The 21848-nt window shown below is 40.0% G+C and overlaps 1 protein-coding gene across 2 annotated transcripts in view; it reads right to left on the bottom strand.

The window, feature by feature from the left end:
- LOC132866184 (VPS10 domain-containing receptor SorCS1) overlaps nucleotides 1-21848 on the bottom strand; it is a 508739-nt gene that overhangs the window by 119632 nt on the left and 367259 nt on the right. For both annotated transcript variants that reach the window (XM_060898794.1, XM_060898795.1), the window contains exons 5-6: nucleotides 15128-15201; nucleotides 381-445 (exon numbers count right to left, since the gene is read on the bottom strand). In XM_060898794.1, coding sequence (XP_060754777.1) covers nucleotides 381-445; nucleotides 15128-15201 — 139 coding nt within the window. The remainder of the gene's footprint in view (nucleotides 1-380; nucleotides 446-15127; nucleotides 15202-21848) is intronic.

Raw genomic sequence — 21848 nt, 5'->3', positions numbered from 1 at the left:
CTAGGATAATAGTGATGACATTATGATGGCTATATTGAATGTATAAGTCCATCTGACCATGTCCCTAGAGGCCCAGCATTCAGCAGCTTTATATAGCTCAGAAAAACCTCACAGGTCTTTCACACATGTAGTGTGACTGGGTAAATGTCACATGGCCATGGCCTATAAATGCCATTACTCTTGATTGCTGGAAGTTGCTCAATAGCCAGCAAGCTGTGAAAATTTGACAAATTTTTTTCTGCATTAGACATAACCATATTGAAGTTTTAAGTGGTCTCTGAGCTGTATTTGAATAACCTGGGAAAAGAATCAGCAATTACTCAGTGATCATGATTGTTGACAAGTCAATGAAGTGGAATTAAAAGTAAACACAGTCTTACGTGTCTCGGAAATGGTAGTCTCTAGGTGAATCAGCCCAGGTTCTTTATCCAGACCCATTTTGGACCTAATGTTTGAGAGAGAGAGAGAGAGAGAGAGAGAGAGAGAGAGAGAGAGAGAGAGATGAGTGACCGAGAACATGAAGAATTTTAATGAAATAATGTCTGACTGAGAACTGCAAATTACAGTGGTGCTTGAAAGTTTGTGAACCCTTTAGAACTTTTTATATTTCTGCATAAATATGACCTAAAACATCATCAGATTTTCACACAAGTCCTAAAAGTAGATAAAGAGAACCCAGTTAAACAAATGAGACAAAAATATTATACTTGGTCATTTATTTACTGAGGAAAATGATCCAATATTACATATCTGTGAGTGGCAAAAGCATGTGAACCTCTTGGATGAGCAGTTAATTTGAAGGTGAAATTAGAGTTAGGTGTTTTCAATCAGTGGGATGACAATCAGGTGTGAGTGGGCACCCTGTTTTATTTAAAGAACAGGGATCTATCAAAGTCTGATCTTCACAACACATTTGTGGAAGTGTATCATGGCACGAACAAAGGAGATTTCCGAGGACCTCAGAAAAAGCGTTGTTGATGCTCATCAGGCTGGAAAAGGTTACAAAACCATCTCTAGAGAGTTTGGACTCCACCAATCCACAGTCAGACAGATTGTGTACAAATGGAGGAAATTCAAGACCTTTGTTACCCTCTCCAGAAGTGGTCGACCAACAAAGATCACTCCAAGAGCAAGGTGTGTAATAGTCAGTGAGGTCACAAAGGACCCCAGGGTAACTTCTAAGTAACTGAAGGCCTCTCTCACATTGGCTAATGGTCATAAGTCCACCATCAGGAGAACACTGAACAACAATGGTGTGCATGTCAGGGTTGCAAGGAGAAAGCCACTGCTCTCCAAAAAGAACATTGCTGCTGATCTGCAGTTTGCTAAAGATCACATGGACAAGCCAGAAGGCTATTGGAAAAATGTTTTGTGGACGGATGAGACCAAAATAGAACTTTTTTGGCTTCAATGAAAAGCGTTATGTTTGGAGAAAGGAAAACACTGCATTCCAGCATAAGAACCTTATCTCATCTGTGAAATATGGTGGTGGTAGTATCATGGTTTGGGCCTATTTTGCTGCATCTGGGCCAGGACGGCTTGCCATCATTGATGGAACAATGAATTCTGAATTATATCAGCGAATTCTAAAGGAAAATGTCAGGACATCTGTCCATGAACTGAATCTCAAGAGAAGGTGGGTCATGCAGCAAGGCAACGACCCTAAGCACACAAGTCGTTCTACCAAAGAATGGTTAAAGAAGAATAAAGTTAATGTTTTGGAATGGCCAAGTCAAAGTCCTGACCTTAATCCAATCGGAATGTTGTGGAAGGACCTGAAACGAGCAGTTCATGTGAGGAAACCCACCAACATCCCAGAGTTCTCTGTTCTGTACAGAGAAATGGGCTAAAATTCCTCCAAGCCAGTGTGCAGGACTGATCAACAGTTACCAGAAACGTTTAGTTGCAGTTATTGCTGCACAGGGGGGTTACACCAGATACTGAAAGCAAAGGTTCACATACTTTTGCCACTCACAGATATGTAATATTGGATCATTTTCCTCAGTAAATAAATGACCAAGTATAATATTTTTGTCTCATTTGTTTCACTGGGTTCTCTTTATCTACTTTTAGGACTTGTGTGAAAATCTGATGTTTTCAGTCACATTTATGCAGAAATATAAAAAATTCTAAAGGGTTCACAAACTTTCAAGCACCACTGTATTTTAAGTTCCTACTGAATGCATGATTTTTGTGGAGCACTTAATTAAACTTTTACTTAAATAGCAGAGTTAAATGCACCAATGCAAACACAAACAGCATTAATTGCTTATATTAAAAGGTAGACTGCCTTTCAGATTTTTCAAGTGTAGGACATAAAAAGAATTTTCCCCGACAACCAATTATTTTTGTTTAGTGGACCAAAAGCTACTGAATTCGAATCACAGACTTCCAATTTTATTACTTTTTTTTTTTTTTTAAATAGAACAATTAATGAATTTAGGGCCATGTGGCCCTAAATTCTCCATGACTTTTTCCTGCTTCACCATGACCCAATTCAAGATACTACATCATGCATCACATGGTGGGCTTTCCCTGTTTGCGCAAAGCATTGTGGGATACAAATTTGAAACAGAAGAGAAAACTGGAGGATGTGAGTATGCAAATGAAACATGAAAAACTGACTATAGTAACAGAAAGCGACAAGAAAAGACGTTATGTTGTGAAGGAAAGGAAACACAGAACCAAACTAATAATAAATATCGGCGCTCAGCGAGCACCTCAGTGTGATCAGCTGTTCATTGAGCGACAGAATGATGTAACTGTCAGTGCACGGTCAAGGTAAACCTGTAGATGGCAGTAATGCAACACTGTGGATGCCAGCTGCCGTAAAATCCAAAAAAAGAAGAAGAAGGTAAACCTGCGCATGCACACACGGACTTCCTCTGTCTGCTTGACTGCACAAAGCAAGCGATTTCATGCACATTATTTGCTCGGGAATCCCCTCAAATTAAATAACTTCCCAGCCACAGAATGGCCTGATATTTTGTGAGATATTACAGAAATAAACATATATCACAATGACCAAATTTCAGAGGGAACTAAATTTCACAGCCCTGCAATGACCTGGCAACTTGTCCAGGGTGTACCCCGCCTTTCGCCCATAGTCAGCTGGGATAGGCTCCAGCTTGCCTGCGACCCTGTAGAACAGGATAAAGCGGCTCGAGATAATGAGATGAGACTAAATTTCACCGATTTTATGAAATCGAAAGGCCGTCGAGCTTGAATGCTTTCATCAATTTTTCTGGTGTATATTGCCATCATATATTCTTCTTCTTTAGTGTTCTGCCTGATGGCAGGTCCGTTCTGACAGCTTCAGCCATCAAAGTTTCTCGGGAAGAATTACAGTAGTGATTTCCTGTTGCCTTCTACTGGATTATTATAGAGGTTTTCTCCTCTCAACCATTCACACACAGCCCACATTCACACTTATGAACAATTTACAGTAGCCAGTTAACCTAAATGCATGTCTTTGGACCATGGCGGAAACTGGAGCACCTGGAGGAAACCCGCACAGAAAGGTCCCCGAACGTTCTGGGCATGAACCCAGAACCTTCTTGCTGTGACACGACAGTGCTAACCACTACACCACCATGCCACCCGATCGTCTATTAACAGGTAACAATAATGAACTATTATGTACAAAAACAGCCTTGCAATAATGTCATATTTAAACTTTGTAGACTTTCTGGAAATTCACCCAATGTGCGACAGACACATGACAAGTATTTGTGGCATCACTCTACAGACAGCATTTTAAGTGAAGGAAGCTACCTTAGACAACCATGCACCTTTCAAGTCCCTTCCCCATTATTTTGACAGAAGTCATGGATACATCATGCAATCATTAAACATGAAAACTCTCATTTTCTTTCTTTAAAAAAAAGCCTAGAGGCATGACACAACATTCTCTGACTTCACGCCTGTCTTTTACTTCATTGTGCCAAAAAATCATTCTGAAATGAAATATTCATTAAAGAGACAGGAGAATCAGAGGGATATGCTCCAGAAAGGTATGCTGAAAAGGCAGAGGTATCCTCTGTGCCTGTATTTATGGGACAATATTGACAGTGTTCCAGATACTACATCCAAGCCTGTCCTTCATCTTTCACAGTAAACATGTGAGATGGATCTTGCCAGTACCTGCAAAGGTTTCCATGTCCTGTTCCTTTATTTATTTATTTATATATTTTTTTTATTTTCCCTTACAGGGGGAGTGTTTTGATGTGAGATATGGAGCTGAACTATACTTTTTGACCCATCTCCATTTCACTCAGGTTTCATATTTGGAACAATATTGACAAGCACAAGATTAAAGTTTGGATTAAAAAGCCACATCCATCCACAGATATCTTGCGAGTCTTTTGAAAGTGATGGATAAACTTTGAAAAGCCTTCATACGCTAACAAGGTGGCTCATGTAATTCCTAAATGCGAAATAGATGGCAAATAAAAATATTTGTGTGTAACCAATGAGTAATATGCCTCGTTTCTCAAACTGTATGTACAAATTTATTCATAAAATGTTCACAGTAAAATTTATACAAGGCTGGCACGGTAGTGCAGTGGTTAGCACTGTTGCTTCACAGCAAGAAGGTTCTGGGTTTGAGCCCAGTGGCCGACAGGGGCCTTTCTGTGTGGAGTTTGCATGTTCTCCCCGTGCCTGTGTGGGTTTCCTCTGGGTGCTCTGGTTTCCCTCACAATCCAAAGACATGCAAGTTAGGCTAATTGGTGGCTCTAAATTGACGGTAGGTGTGAATGTGTGTGTGAATGGTTGTTTGTTTCTATGTTTTAACCCTGTGATGATCTGGTGACTTGTCCAGGGTGTACCTACCTCTCACCCATAGTCAGCTGGGATACGCTCCAGCTTGCCCACGATCCTGCACAGGATAAGCACTTATGGATAATGGATGGAGAATTTACCCAAGAAATGTTGTCTTCATGGAAATCCGGTTAGTTTGGAAAAACTTTTGCATCCTCCAAGAGCTCTTGAGTGTGTTTAAATTTATGTTTAATGGGACTCACTGATGTAAACTTCGACTGATAGATTTCAAGTCATACTGTCCTGAGTTATTGTAAATATACTGTATATACCATATGAATTATCAAGTTTAAATCGCTTATTTATTTCAACTGCTTGCAACAAATAATGAAAGTTTTGTGAAACTCAGTCATTTTATATTAATAAAATAATTTAAAAAACCCACATAAAAATATGAGTAGTCATTTAATTAGGACAAATTAAATGGCACCCTGTGACATGTGGAGGAGTAAGTCTGTTAGTGTGTGCCTGTGTGGTAGTTAACACACTGCAGTGGCTGAGCTGCATTATTGGTAATTTAGTCTACTCTGTATTTAGGATGCGCTCTTTCACCATCCAACCATTGTCATTTTCAGCTCTTAGTGAGCTTTGGTTTGTAAGAAGATTTGTAGGTGTCACTAAATGTACGGTAAATCAGCTGTAATTGAACATAGTTGGCAATTCATGGAAGTTTGGTGTTTATAAACATATGCAGGTACAATAAATATGAAGAAAATCAGTGTTAGCCATACTTTTGTAAATATGGAAGGAAATTTTAAATCAATATTAATTAATTCAATCTTTCATCTCAGAAATATTGCTAAGAAAAGAAATATAATGTCACTACATGACACAGAAAAACTAATTCATGCTTTTGTTACCTCCAGGTTGGATTATTGTAATGCCTTACTGTCTGGATGTTCCAATAAGTGCATAAACAAGCTCCAGTTAGTTCAAAATGCAGCAGCAAACCTAGAGCTAGAAAATATGACCACATCACCCCTGTCTTATCCACACTGCATTGGCTCCCAATCAAATATCATATTGTTTATAAAATACTACCATTGACATTTAAAGCACTGAATGGTCTTGCACCACAGTACCTGAGTGAACTTCTGGTCCTTTATGACCCGCCACGTCTACGTCTACTTAGATCAAAAGGTGCAGGCTATCTGCTGGTACCTCGTATAGTGAAGGCTACATCAGGGGGCAGAGCCTTTTCTTACAAAACCCCACAGTTATGGAACAGCCTTCCAAGTAGTGTTCGGGACTCAGACACAGTCTCAGCGTTTAAGTCTAGGCTGAAAACATATCTGTTCAGCCAAGCCTTTTGTTAATTTTATTAGGTAAAGGAGTAGATCTGGAGGGTCCTCAGACATAGTGTTTTGGTAAATTGGGATGTATGGATGCTGTCAGTCCCCACTCACTCTCTCACTTGGGTTTGTTGATGGTGTAGTGGCTGCTGCTTTATGTCCTGGGGCTCCCTCATGCCTGTGTTACCTTCTGGCTCTCCCCTTTTAGTTATGCTGTCATAGTTAGTTTTGCCAGAGTCCCTGCTTGCACTCAGCACAAAATGTATACTGTCCCTACTCATCAGGTGACATTGGGTGTACCTAACAACCTGTGTTTTCTCCCCCGTCTGTCCCTCTGAGTTACATATCGATCCTGAGAGCGAGATGCTGACCTCTTCTGCTCCTCAGACCTGCCTGATCCATCCTGATGCCCTGTGTCTGGCTGGAGTCTCATCACATTGCTCCTGTGGAGGATGGCCCCATATAGACAGTTGAAAGTCGCACTTGGAAGATGCTCTGGACACTTACAGTAATACATTTATGCCTGAGGACTAGAGTTAACTTGCTAACTTTAGGACTGCAGTTTTCATGAACAGTTTTGCACTCAAGTTTCCATCAATGAACAGTTTATAACTTCAGCAAAACAGACTTAATGTTAAAACTATAATGAATTTCCTGGTTTCACAGTTATACTTTGTGACTGTATAGGACACTGTTATAGTACCAAGTTATTTATAATCATGTCTGTTATCACCCAAATGAGGATGGGTTCCCTTTTGAGTCTGGTTCCTCTTGATGTTTCTTGCTCATGTCGTCTGAGGGAGTTTTTCCTTGCCAGTGTCACCTCAGACTTGCTCATTGGGGATAGGTTAGGGAAAGAATTAGCTCATGTTTAAAGTCTTTAATTTTCTGTAAAGCTGCTTTGCAACAATGTCTATTGTTAAAAGCGCTTTTACAAATAAACTTGACTTGAAACTTGAATTTGGTCGACAAAAAACATCTGCAACTTCACTAAAAAACTGATAAATGCAGAGGAGAATCATCAGGGCCTTCCAGGCCTTCAGAGAAGGCCCAAACATATCAGCATTTCAAATGTTAGATTTAATTTATTTCATTCTTTAATTTATTTCATAATTTAATTTTAATTATTCTCTTCTAATTTTAATTTGGTCTCATTTTCTATCAAATGTGCTTCAAAAATGAAAGGGCATTTACTGTCCTGAAAACATTAAAATAGAGTTATCCAATGAGTTTTTGTTTGTTTGTTGTCTCTAGGCTGAGAAGAGTTTCAAGCTGGCTCATTCATTGGTTCAGACTTCACTGGCAGGACAGAAGGCCATGACAATGTATGCTTATGTAGGAAGTGACAGATGAATTAACCAATCATATTGATTTATAGTTGAAGGGACCACAAATTTATCACCCTAGGTCTCCTCGAAGGCCAACACTAGCGGTCAAACCAGTGCTATCGAGAGCAAGTAGCAAAGGCTAACAACCAAGAAACTAAGATTTCTGTCTCCAGACTTTTCTTCCACATACATGTATCAATGTCATAATTTTATATGAATGAAGGGTTTTGGTTTTTTTTGTGAACTTCCCCAAATCCCTGTATTGTAAAATATGTTAATTTGTTGGGTTCTGTTAAAGGTTCCACTATTGTTTCTGATGGGGTGTTTAATTAGTGTAACACAGCTGTGGATATTATTGTGCTTGAGCTGTCTGGAAAGGGGAAGCCAGCCTAGAGACTAGCCAGCCTAGAGACAACAAACAAAATTAATAGTTCCTTCTATTTAATTCACGCTGGTTTTGTGAATCCTGCATGGACGGTATTCATTAATACAGTATATATATATATATATATATATATATATATATATATATATATATCTCATCTCATTATCTCTAGCTGCTTTATCCTGTTCTACAGGGTTGCAGGCAAGCTGGAGCCTATCCCAGCTGACTACGGGCGAAAGGTGGGGTACACCCTGGACAAGTCGCCAGGTCATCACAGGGCTGACACATAGACACAGACAACCATTCACACTCACATTCACACCTACGGTCAATTTAGAGTCACCAGTTAACCTAACCTGCATGTCTTTGGACTGTGGGGGATACCAGAGCACCCGGAGGAAACCCACGCGGACACGGGGAGAACATGCAAACTCCGCACAGGAAGGCCCTCGATGGCCACGGGGCTCGAACCCGGACCTTCTTGCTGTGAGGCGACAGCGCTAACCACTACACCACCGTGCCGCCCATATATATATATATATATATATATATATATATATATATATATATATATAAAATTTTTCCCAAGATATGTTTATTTTTTGATGGAAGAATGTTTTGACACACATCTGCTGTTTGTATCAGATCAAATATTAAGTGCACGACTATTATAGTCTGCTTTATCTCACACAATGTATATAACCTACAGTGTGTGTACATACACACACACACACACACACACACACACACATTTTTTTTTTTTTAATCATGCATGGGATGTCTGGAAAGGGTGATGCCAGAATTCTTTCCCCTGTCTCCATGTGTTGATAACCCTGTCATTCATTGTTTTCCAGAATAAATGCTGACTGATCAACTCTTCACCTCCTCTGCATCGTCGATTTGCCACACAGAAAATTTTAGTTATTATTAGAGTAACTGACTGGTTATCGTCAGTTACACACACTCAACCCAGTATTTTTCACTCAGACTTAAGTATGCATTTCTCTATGTAATAACTTATTTATTTTTAAACTCAACATCGACAACTACATGCAACCTGGCAGCCTGCCGCTAATCCCTTGCAAAATCCTTTTGCCCTGTTGCTTTTTTGGTGTGTCTGGCTTAGTTTTGGCTGAGCTGAAGTCCCAGCTTGAATAGTAATGGTTTGCCACTGGCTAAATGATACCCGTTGTTTTCTTAGCCTGCATTTGCTGAGTCTATCTGATTAAAATTCACAGTGTCACAATGCTCTTTACTGTCTATGAACCCTGATAGAAGTGCTGCTAACACTTGGGCTGAGTTTATTGAGGATTTCAGTGAGATGTTGGAGCTAAGGACTGTCTGAAATGTTCCTTCATTGTTGTTTGACTAAAGCTTTCACATTCCAAAACCTAATCTTGGCCTAAATTGGCTCAAAGTGGCTAGATTTGACTGTTTGAGATTATCTGGCATTGGGTGGGATATCTAAAGCAAATATGGCACAGATGAAGGAAGAGAAAGAGATGGATGGGGAAGTTTAGGGAAAGAAGATATTCAGCTGAAGCAGAGATAATACATTAACAGCTGGTCTTAAAGTATATATACAGTATGCCAAGATGTATTCATGGCCTCTCAACATTTTAAAAATATATAATAATTAGTTTTTTTTTAAATAATAATAATTAAACTTTACAAGAGGTCTATTTAATTTAGTAATGCACTCTTAACACATTTATGTATGTGCAGGGGAGAGCGGGGAAACAAACAGGAAACGTAGCAAAATCGCAAAATAATACTCAAAGTCAAAGGCAGGCAGGGGTCGGTCGATAGGCAAACAGAGCAATGAAGAGAAGACGAGAGACTAGGAAAGATAAACATAGCAAGGGTCAAAGAAACTAGAGATAGGCAGAACTAGAAAAGCTTGGTATGATTGGGTAAACTCAGAACGATACTTTGCAGTGAGAGAGGCTTAAGTAGCGTGGCTGATTGACAGGTAATGACTGTCAGGTGTACTAATAGGCCAGAGATAGGGGGCGCTGTGAATCTTAGGCGTTGTAGTCCTGAGAAGCCATGCCTGAAGTTCGTTTCGAGCTGTTGCTCTCAATGCCATTATTGACAGTTTACATGTATACATGCTATACAGATGGGTCCATGATTTATTATTATTATTGTTGTTGTTGTTAAATGTATTTATTTATTTAACAGTGACACAATTGTCATTATTTTCTACACACCACCACAATGGATTTGGAATAAAGCAGTCAAAATGTGATTGAAGTGTAGACCTTCAGCTCTAATTCAAGGGAGAGTTGATTTTATATATATATATATATATATATATATATATATATATATATATATATATATGTATGTGTGTGTGTGTGTGTGTATCATCGACTTATTAAATTAATTTTGAAACCTAAAATTCTACTCTTCAATCACATCTTGACTGCTTCATTTTCATTTCAAATCCAGTGTGGTGGTGTACAGAGGCAAAATTATGAAAATCACGTCACTGTCCAAATACTGTCTGGACCCAACAGTATGTACATAATTCAACATGTTGAATGCAGAAATGTAGAGCTGATTTTGGTTATTGTGTCAAGATTTCTATGGAGGACCCCACAACAGCTTCTATATCAGAGGGAATTGTGGAAAGAACTCGTGTAATCCCTTAGAAACCTAAATCTAGCCTAAATTAAAGAGTTTTATAGATTGTCCATAAGGGAGTACTTAAAGTTACTGCAGAACCCGAAACAGATTGTTTCTCTTTCAGATGGTTGTGAAGCAGAAGCCCTGAAGAAAACCAGTAACTATTGTGGAACCCTTAAAGTGTTTAGGGTGTTATATATAAGAGCTGATTCTCAACAAATAAGCTCTACATTATTACAAAACAGAACCATGCAAAAGTGAGGACTTGAGAAGTACTTACACTGATAAGACAAGCCTAGCAGGCAGAAAAACAGATTTTTTCCCTAGTGTATTTCACTGGACAGACGAGCTCCATAGTAACTGAATAAATGATAAAAACATACGTGTTTAACTGATGTATAAGTCAAATCTGTAGAAAAGGCTGCATTTATAAGTAACCAGATGAGTGTATAACCTCAAAACTTTACACAATTGTTTGTGTATGCTATTCCTAAGGATGCTACAAAGTTTGGTCTAAAACTATTCAAAGGTAAGGTGGAATTGTGATTTATTTTATCTATTTCAAAACAAAGTATTTTATGTGAGTCCGCATACATAAGTGACAAGTCTGCACGTGCCTTTATTACATTTGCATGCCACTTTTGAAGATTGAAGTAAATGGTTTTTTTTTCCCAGACAATTTAAAAAATAATAAATCACCTGTGCATTTATACAAAAACAATTATCGACTTAATCTTGGTTATTATTCACTGATATCCACTTCGCCTTCAGCGAATAATTGCTAAATAGCATTGTGGCAGTTGGGGGCATGTTCAAGGCTTGAATTGTGATTGGAGGGCGGGGCCAGGGAAGGGGCGTGGCAAAGGGATCACATCTGTTGTCAATTGATGTGGTGTGTCGGTGTGTCTGTTGTAGTGATGACAGAGCGGTGAAAAGGAGGGGGAGAGCAAAGAGGTGTCTGTCTCCCGACCAGAGCATGTGTCTATGTGTGCGCGCGTGCGTGTGTGTGCACGCGTGTGTGCGTACAAGTCGACGTTAAGCTGGAAAGCAAAAGCATATGTCAAAATAAAAAGAGATTGTGTTCAACATAATTTTCCTGCCTGGCTGTGCTTCAGTGTTCCACCCACCCAAAGGAACATACTACAAGCATACTGAAACATATCTACTCTGGACAGAAATATAAAATACTATTTAATAAATACCGTAAAATTAAAATGTCACCTTTTTTTGGCATATAGCATACTGATTTCAGTTTCCTCCACTCAGATGCAAACAGACTTTGGCAGCCATGATGGCATGTGCTTTTGGGGAGAATGTAGAGGTATATTTAAAATGTAGTTTCCTGATGTGTGCCAACAGTAAGAAAACAGCAAGACAAAAGGCCAGAATGTCACCACTTAAAGGTAGACTGCCTTTCAGGGTTTTCTAGTTTAGGTCATAAAAAAGAATTTTCCTTGACACCCAATTTTATTAGTTTTTTTTTTAAAATAGAACAATTAATGACTTTTGGGCCACGTGGCCCTAAATTCTCTGCTATTTTTTCTTGCTTCACCATGACCCAATTCAAGATACTACATCATGCATCACGTGGTGGGCTTTCCCCGTTCACGCAAGGCATTGTGGGATACAAATTTGAAACAGGAGAGAAAAATTGAGGACGTGAGTGTGCGAATGAAACGTGAAAGACTGACTACAGTAACAGAAAGCGGGAAGAAAAAACGTTATGTCATGAAGGAAAGGAAATACAGGACCAAACTAATAAATATTGGCGGTCAGCGAGCACCTTGGTATGATCAGCTATTCGTTTAGCGACAGAATGATGTAACCGTCAGTGCACGGTCAAGGTTAACCTGTAGATGGAAGCAATGCAACACTGGATGCCAGCTGCCGTAAAACCCAACAGAAGAAAAGAAGAAGAAGGAAAAGAAGAAGAGAAAGTAAAGTAAACCTGCGCATGCGCACACTGGACTTCCCATAAAAGACTGATTTCATGCACATTATTTGCTAGGGAATCCCATGAAATTAAATAACTTCCCAACCACAGAATGGCCTGTGTTTTTTTTTTTTTTTAAGATACTGCAGAAATAAACATATGTCACAATGACTACATTTCAGAGGGAACTAAATTCCACCGATTTTATGAAATCGAAAGGCCGTCTAGCTTTAATAATAAGCAACAACAATTTTTTCCCCCCAAATAAAGAGCTCACAGTTTCTGCTTGGTTTATACTGATATAACCTAGATAAAGTTGGAGCAAAAGAAAAGTACAGTGAGCAGGTGTAAATAAGTGCCTTGGGTCCTGTATGCTTTCCCTTTCAGGGATTTGACTTTTCCCCCAGGAGGATTTTATTTGTGCTTGGTCTAACTCGTACTTTAGCTGAGAAAACAGAAAAGTGTCATTTTCAGGTGTCTCCCAGACAGTCAAAAATCATAAATTCTATGGCTAAACCATCACTGTTGGCACCACGGCAGCTTGAAGTAGAACCCCATTAGCAAGCTGGGAACCAATAACCATCCAAACAGCCCTTGAGGAACACGTTTGTCTAAGGCCCTGTCCACACGGCAACGGATTCAGGTGAATCTGATAAAATTGTTTATCATTTCAGCCTGGCGTCCACACGGCACCGGCGTTTTGGGTGCCCCAAAACGAAATCTTTTGAGAACGGGTTCCAGAGTGGAAAAATCTGGCAACGGCGCTGTTGCGAAGTCGTCTGGATGAGTAGAACAGATTTGTTTATGATGACGTCACAACCACATGACTGTCAGTGCTTCACGCTGGGTAGAAGTGTAACGAACTCGATGCGAGTTGTCAACAAATCCTATAACTTGGTTCATGAAACGCGCTTACAAAATATTTTCACTGTGAATATTTATTGTGTAATGGTGCAAAGTGAAAGAGAGAGAGAGTGAGAGAATAGCCCTTAGAGCAGAGTCTTTAGTCCAAACACTGTGGAAGTACTGAGTATAACCAAACCGCGCCCCGCCCGTGCGCTTTCCAAAAACAAAAACAAATCCCGCCAGCAAAAATAGAAAAAAAAAAAAAGGAGCGATCTCACCTCTTCAGATGTTGGTTTAAGTCCGACAATACATTCCTCAAAAAGGGCGTAGAAGAACAAAGTAATCCACCAACGTGTAGCATTCAATTTATTCCGGACCATTAAAAAATTCTGGAGGATATCAGAATGTTGGCGTACCGGCTTCCATCTACCCCCATTCATTCCTCTTTCCGCGTCTTTCGTTTTACGCTACTTATTAATAATCAAAACTTTATGTGGCTAATGCTACAGAAGAAGGGGTTTATGCGCATGCGTCTACTTCTTCTATTGTTCTGGTGTCTCCGATTGAAGCGTCTTACAGCGAAGTGTATTGCATCGTTTTCAGCAAGCGTTGCGTTGCAATATGTACCTGATATTTTACTGATCTGTTGCCCATGTGGACGCGATATTTAAAAAAAAAAAATCTCGTTGCCGTTGTCGTGTGGATGTAGCCTAAGAGTGGGCCGAACCATTACTCACTCATTTACTGTATTCAAACCGTTAAAGGTGAAAGGGATTTTCAGTTTGTCCATCCATCCATTATCTGTAACCACTTATCCTGTGCAGGGTCGCGGGCAAGCTGGAGCCTATCCCAGCTGACTATGGGCAAGAGGCAGGATACACCATGGACAAGTCGCCAGGTCATCACAGGGCCGACACATAGAGACAACTATTCACACTCACATTCACACCTATGGTCAATTTAGGGACACCAATTAGCCTAACCTGCATGTCTTTGGACTGTGGGGGAAACCAGAGCACCCGGAGGAAACCCACACAGACACGGGGAGAACATGCAAACTCCGCACAGAAAGGCCCCCGTTGGCCACTGGGATCGAACCCAGAACCTTCTTGCTGTGAGGTGACAGTGTTAACCACTGCACTACCGTGCCACCTTTTTCAATTTGTCCCTTTAGTTTAACACTTTGAGGTTTTATTAGGGTTATTGGACTCAAATCCAGTCTCACCATTTTATTGACTTGGACTTGTCTCAGACCTATTGGCATTTGTACTTTGACTTGTCTCGGTTTTGGTCATTGGACTCATTAAATGGTATTGGACTTGACTGAAAGTTTGTTTTAAAAAAATGCATTATCTTTTCACATGCACAAAGTTTGACAAGAAGTAAGTTCTCCTTCTCGAAAGCATAGCCTAATCATTGACTCAATGCAAGAATGAAGCCAAGTAGTAAAAGCTTGGCTTTGAATAGGATTTGATGGCTTGCGGTCTCAGTTGATCTTGACTCTGCCTTGCTTTTATTCGGACTTGATTCTTGTCCTGACCTCAGCCACCTTAAGACTGAAAAAAAAATTAATTAAAAAAAACTGATCTTGGCTAGTCCTACTCCTGGACTTCTTGGTCTAAAATTCTACGGTATATAGAATCCCACAACAGAAGGTTTCTCTTTCAGAGAGGGTTCCAGTTCAAGCATTTTAGGCAGTGATAACATCTTAAAACCATTTACACTCTTAACCCTTAAACTCTTTTTCCATAAGAATATAACAACAGGGCAGTCCCCTGTGGAAGGAGATCTCAGTGGAAATCTATATCCATATCCTCTCTTTATTTGAGAGGGTTACAAAATGCAGGGTCTTGAAGTAATCAATGCTGGATATTCAAAAGAAAGTGCCTACCAGTAGAATCGATTCGGCGCAACCCTTTCATGAACAAGCTGCCATCGTCGTCCAAACTCTACTGAGCTGTAAAGCTGCAGACAGAATGAAGAAACAGGATCAATCCATTAGCTTGAATGAAAGGCAAATGCTGAGACCTTGTGTGATTATTTGATGCCTACAAAATTCAACAATTTCTTACAAAAAAAAAAAACACATCCCTAAAGTGTGACCCAACCATTATCGTTAAGATTCACCAATCTTAAAAAAAAAAATTAATAGTTTTATATATATATATATATATATATATATATATATATATATATATATATATATATATAATCACTACCTCAAATGATATGGTTATTCAAAGATTCTGAAATCTGCCTTAATATAAGTAAATTTAACTTGAATGTTGGCAGCACTCATGGTGTGCCTACTCACTTCTGAATTCAAACATCACATTATCCATCCACAAACAAGATAACAGCTGTGTTTATGTCTTCCCAGCAGGCTTTCAGTGTGAGAAAAAAGGGGGGAAAAAAACACACACACACACATCCTAAATGGGTCTTGAAAAGAACTTGATTTTTTTTTTTAACTGCTTTATAACTTGCGAGAGTGGTCTCGCCAGGCATTGTGATACAGATCTAAAGCAGTGGGGGGTTTGTGCAGTCTGTGTTAACAAAGCTGTGCAACACTAGGGCGTTGAAATCCCACAATTTCACTGGCTTCCACAGCTACTCCAGATGCTACCTGTGAGAAGATGGGTTTTGAAACAGGCAAGATGAGTGAAGGGAAATTGTGGGTTACGCCAGAGTTGGCTGGGCCTCAAGGTGCCTAGATTTAATTATGATTTTCCAAAAAACAAAAACCTGGGGTTCTTTGCCTGGGAGGACTGCACTTAAACAAGGTGAAGGAATAACTCAGCTCAAACAGGTGCATGTAACATTAAGTCACTAATATAAGTAGGCTACCATGAACAGCAATAGATTAGTCTGTAAATGAATACCACCGTGCTGATGTAACCAAATATGAATACATTATTCGTAATGAACAGATACCATATTCTAAACAAATATACATATACAGATACAAAGAAGAGGAGCACTAGGCCTATTTTGTTGTTGCTGTTGGATGCTTGTTTTGTTTTATTAGAAAGAATAATAGAAAGGAGGGCAGCACGGTGGTGTAGTGGTTAGCACTGTCGCCTCACACCAAGAAAGTTTTGGGTTAGAGCCCAGTGGCCAATGAGGGCCTTTCTGTGTGGAGTTTGCATATTCTCCCCGTGTCTGTGTGGTTTTCCTCCAGGTCCTCCGGTTTCCCCCACAGTCCAAAGACATGCAGATTAGGCTAACTGGTGGCTCTAAATTGACTGTAGGTGTGAATGTGACTGTGAATGGTTGTTTGTCTCTATGCCCATGTTTACATTAGACCGTATCAGCGGATCATCAGATTAACGTTTTTATAACGATTAGTGTGCACACAGCAACACCAATACATGATTTGCGTGCACACAGCAATACCAATACACGGATACGCTCGGCTCCGCAGGCATCCTGCGCTCCAAATCACTCCGCCCTGAACAGCGAGTGCCCTCTGGAGGGTGCGCACTCCGGCCTTGCGCAGCTCACAGAGCACGCGAGTGAAGTGAACAAGCTGTGATTCGGGACTGAGCCGCTGTGTGTGTGATCCCAGCGCATATCACTTACCACTTGCAAGTGGAAGGATGGCAAGCCTAAAGACAATCATAACTACACAATGGGCAGTATTTGCATCAGTATTTGCAGTATTTTCATACTTTTATACTCTTTAATGAAAGGTGATACAAGGCGGAAGTCTGCGCCGTTTTTCAGCAGTCGCGTCACATGACCAACGCCAGCGAATCAGGAAGGTGGATGTCACAGTGACGTTGTCCAATGAGACGCCAGCTAGAGCTCAGCACAGGGTATCCGCATATTCTGAATGTTTACACAGCACCGGAGCTGACACGATCTGGATTGAATACGTGGACGCTGGCGGATTCCCGTTTCCCAGCATTTCCAGGCGGTTTAATGTAAACAGACAGTGCATCCGCGAAGAAAACGAGACAGATATGGTCTAATGTAAACGTAGCCTATGTGTCAGCTCTGCAATGATCTGGCAACTTGTCCAGGGTGTACCCCACCTCTCGCCCATAGTCAGCTGGAATAGTCTCCAGCTTGCCTGCGACGCTGCACAGGATAAATGGTTATAGATAATGGATGGATGATCGAAAGGTTCACAGGGCATCTTGTTGAGATACCGTATGTATTGTGAAGTGGATCCTGTGGGACACAACAAAACATTTGCTTGACCGGGAAGGTTTTCTTTTATGCAGGCGCATGTAAGTCAGATACAAAGCTGCCAGGACAAACAAGGGCCACATTTATTAATTCATGAACGTACAGTGTTCATTCAGTAATCCTGATGGTGCTTTCAGAAAAAAAGTGGAGAGAGTGTAAAAGCAACCAGAAGGCTTTCATTTTCTAAGTGAGCCAGAGTCTCTTGATGGCACGTGGTGGAATGGCCATTGGTTAGGCCATTAGGCAGAAGGGGCGTTGGAATAAAGTGTAGGCAACTTTATGGTAATGAGCTTTGACATGGTTCAGTGGTGACCAATCAGAATTTGAAAGTGCTCAACTCTAAAGAATACTAAAGAACACAACCGTGTAAATGTTGGTTTTGTTCAAACCGTTCCCAAGTACTATGGAGGAGAAATTGATAATTGGTGTGGTGGGTTTCCTCATTATTTATGACGTGTCCCTGTTTGCAGCACTTTTTATAGGTAACATTTTCACTCCAGAATGCTTGTTTTAAATGGGAATGCAATCCATTGGTTCAAAACTACACCAATCTGAACAATTACAGTAATTAGCCACTAAACGTCAACATGGACCAAAACCACAGTTACTGTAATGTAGGCTACACACAAAGTAGCATTAATGCTAATTAAAGACCAAGGCTAGGAAACATGTCCTATAAACTGAATGCTGAAATTTTCAATGTCAGCCTGGCATAATGTAGCACTGTTTTCTCAATGTCACTATCATCTTTTTGTCACTTTACCCACATCACATCGCCATCTTCTACTTACAGTATGCTGTGCAACAATATTACTATTTGGTACAATAGTACCAACAGTATCACTTTAGTGGCTAATTTTTAATTTCCCTGAGGGAACCCTCCCAAAGGGATCAATAAAGTTCTATCTAATCTAATTTAATCGAATCTAATATTCTTTTCATCTCATCTCATTATCTCTAGCCACTTTATCCTTCTACAGGGTCGCAGGCAAGCTGGAGCCTATCCCAGCTGACTACGGGCGAAAGGCGGGGTACACCCTGGACAAGTCGCCAGGTCATCACAGGGCTGACACATAGACACAGACAACCATTCACACTCACATTCACACCTACGGTCAATTTAGAGTCACCAGTTAACCTAACCTGCATGTCTTTGGACTGTGGGGGAAACCGGAGCACCCGGAGGAAACCCACACGGACACGGGGAGAACATGCAAACTCTGCACAGAAAGGCCCTCGCCGGCCATGGGGCTCGAACCCAGGACCTTCTTGCTGTGAGGCAACAGCGCTAACCACTACACCACCGTGCCGCCCCATATTCTTTTCATTTGCAAGTATTTTCTTATTCATGTCTCACTCTTATAATTGTTGTGTACAATTATGTCCATAGCCTGTTGTTGTTGTTTTTTTCTGTCATTTATTGGTTACTTCACACACACATTCCATCCTTGTTAGTTACATTATGCTGTGCAATAACATTAACTATCTAGTGCAATATTTCTATTCCTGTTGATCCTATTTCAGTTGCCAGTATTTTATTAGTGCAATATTGTTACTTCAGGTGAAGTACTACTTTTACTTAAGTTCCTTTCTTATTTTGTTGTGTACATTACATACATGGCTTGTGTTTTTACTTTTTTATTTATTTTATTGCTATTTTTTATACTGGGGCGGCACGGTGGTGTAGTGGTTAGCGCTGTCGCCTCACAGCAAGAAGGTCCTGGGTTCGAGCCCTGGGGCCGGCGAGGGCCTTTCTGTGTGGAGTTTGCATGTTCTCCCCGTGTCCACGTGGGTTTCCTCCGGGTGCTCCGGTTTCCCCCACAGTCCCAAGACATGCAGGTTAGGTTAACTGGTGACTCTAAATTGACCGTAGGTGTGAATGTGAGTGTGAATGGTTGTCTGTGTCTATGTGTCAGCCCTGTGATGACCTGGCGACTTGTCCAGGGTGTACCCCGCCTTTCGCCCGTAGTCAGCTGGGATGGGCTCCGGCTTGCCTGCGACCCTGTAGAAGGATAAAGCAGCTAGAGATAATGAGATGAGATTTTTTATACTTTTATGGCACTCTAGTTTTTTTGTTACTGTTTATTCCTGACTCTTTGTATCTGTGACCTGCTGGAACATGTAAATTTCCCCAGCGAGGGATGAATAAAGTTTATCTTATCTTATCTTATCTTAAATTTGGCTTGGTGCTTAGCATCAACATAAAAGTCACATCACACAAATGGCTTTTAATTAGTTTGTCTTATTTTATTTTCTTACCCAACGTGTAGTCATAATTGGTCATTATTTTTCTTCATTGACTGATTTCTTACCTTCGCATTTAAGAGTTCATGAGGTTAACTGGTCAGTCAGCACAAAGATACCGGTTGATGTGTCTGTTTGCTTCATCAAATAATGACTGTTGTATTGTTTTGAGTGCAGTACAGGTCAAATAGTATTAACAAATCATTGTTTGTTTTAATTTCAATTTAAACATATCCTCCCAACTTTTTCTGATTTGGGGTTGTAGCTTGTTGTATCTGAAACTGTAATTTTCTGTAATTTTTCATGGGATTGTGGCCTATAACTCTCAAAAGATCTAAAGTACTTTGGATATTGCAACATTTACTTAAAAAAAAACATGCTATCTGTGAGATGTAATATGTCAACACTAACAAATTACTCATTTGTTTGCAGGATAGATTTGGTGAGGGGATTTAATTAGTCTGGTGATAGTGTTTTTGTTTGTGCTAGTTTTCACTTTTTTTTCTTTCTTTTTTTTTTATTAATGCGTGGGCAACCGTGCATGGTGCAGTCAGCAATTATCCATCAGTTGGACGATAACACTGTTTGTTAGTGTGTATTTCATCTTAATTGTATCGGTGGTCTCTTCTCAAGGGTGAAATCAATGTTAAATTTAAAGTGAGTGGAACTGTGTTCACAGACCATAACTAAATTCTCATGTGGTGTTACACGATGCCTGCATGACTGAGTTCTCTTAACATCTACTTTTTTTCTTTATGTTTGTTGTCATGTCTCTGTATGTTTGTTCTCCTCCATTTATATGGTCCTGTGTGTTTCATTCTGTGACAAATGTGTGAAAGTGTGAAAAAGAAAACACTCCATAATTGATTAGGTCTCACCCCCAAGGACAGCATTTTAATAATATTAATTCCAGATTAATGGATACTCATGAATAGGTTTATTTGCAATACTTTGACAAAGTACAATACTTACTGTATGTCATGGAAACATCTGGGAAATTGCATCCTTACATGTACATTTTCTTGTTCAATCTCACTTTCTGCTTTATTTTACTTTTGGAAAATGTTCTGTCTTTTCGCAATTATGTCTTGAGAGACCTGTTTGTTAGATGTATTGCATTACAAACAATATTTACAGTAATGTCTCTTAAAGTCTCATTGTTCACTGAAAAACATGGTTCACTGTAAGAGTATTTTTTTTTTTAATTATGATTAAACGATAGTACTTTTACATCCATCCATTTTCTCTACCGTTTATCCATCAGGGTCATAGGGGAAGCTGGAGCCAATCCCAGATGACTTCCAGCAAGGGTCAGGGTACATCCTGGACAGGTCGCCAGTCCATCACAGGGCTGACACAGATATATTCACACTCGCATTCACACCTATGAACAATTTAAAGTAGCCCGCATGTCTTTGGACTGTGGGAAGAAATCAGAGTACCTGGAAGAAACCCACACAAGCATGAGGAGAACATGCAAACTCCACACAGAAAGGCCCAAGTTGGCCACAGGGTTCAAATCCAGAACCCTCTTGCTGTGAGGCAACAGGGCTAACCACACCACCATGCCACAACTACTTTTACATGAGTATTCAAATTTGATATTTTTTATTCCAGTTACAGAATCAAATATGACTACTTTATATTTAAAGTATAAAACATTAAAATATCCTTATTACACACAGCAAAAGCACATGGGATACTACCCACTGGAACAAGCATTTTCTATTTTTTTTTTAAACAAACTTATTACACTTAAATATTCTAAGAAAACAATCATGAATTATTTTATCTTTAAAAGTTTTAACCATGTCAGCCCTGTGATGACCTGGCGACTTCTCCAGGGTGTACCCCGCCTTTCGCCCATAGTCAGCTGGGATAGGCTCCAGCTTGCCTGCGACCCTGTAGAACAGGATAAAGCGGCTAGAGATAATGAGATGAGATGAGTTTTAACCATTAAATTTGTACAAATATTCAGTTAAGCATTTAAGCACAGGGTTTAACAGTGCAGCCAGTAAAATCACTTGTTGCACTGGGATGCTGAGACACAGGGGTTTAACTTGGATTACTGAAAGAGTCAGAAAGTGAAACCTCCACTGTGATTGCAATGTTGCCAAAGGCATCTGCTCAGACTTCAACATTCAGCATGTTAGGAATGCAAACAGGTGTGCCAC

This window comes from Neoarius graeffei, chromosome 18, assembly GCF_027579695.1.
Source record: "Neoarius graeffei isolate fNeoGra1 chromosome 18, fNeoGra1.pri, whole genome shotgun sequence".
In the NCBI taxonomy this organism is placed as follows: Eukaryota; Metazoa; Chordata; class Actinopteri; order Siluriformes; family Ariidae; genus Neoarius; species Neoarius graeffei.
This window is presented reverse-complemented; position numbering and strand designations above follow the sequence as displayed.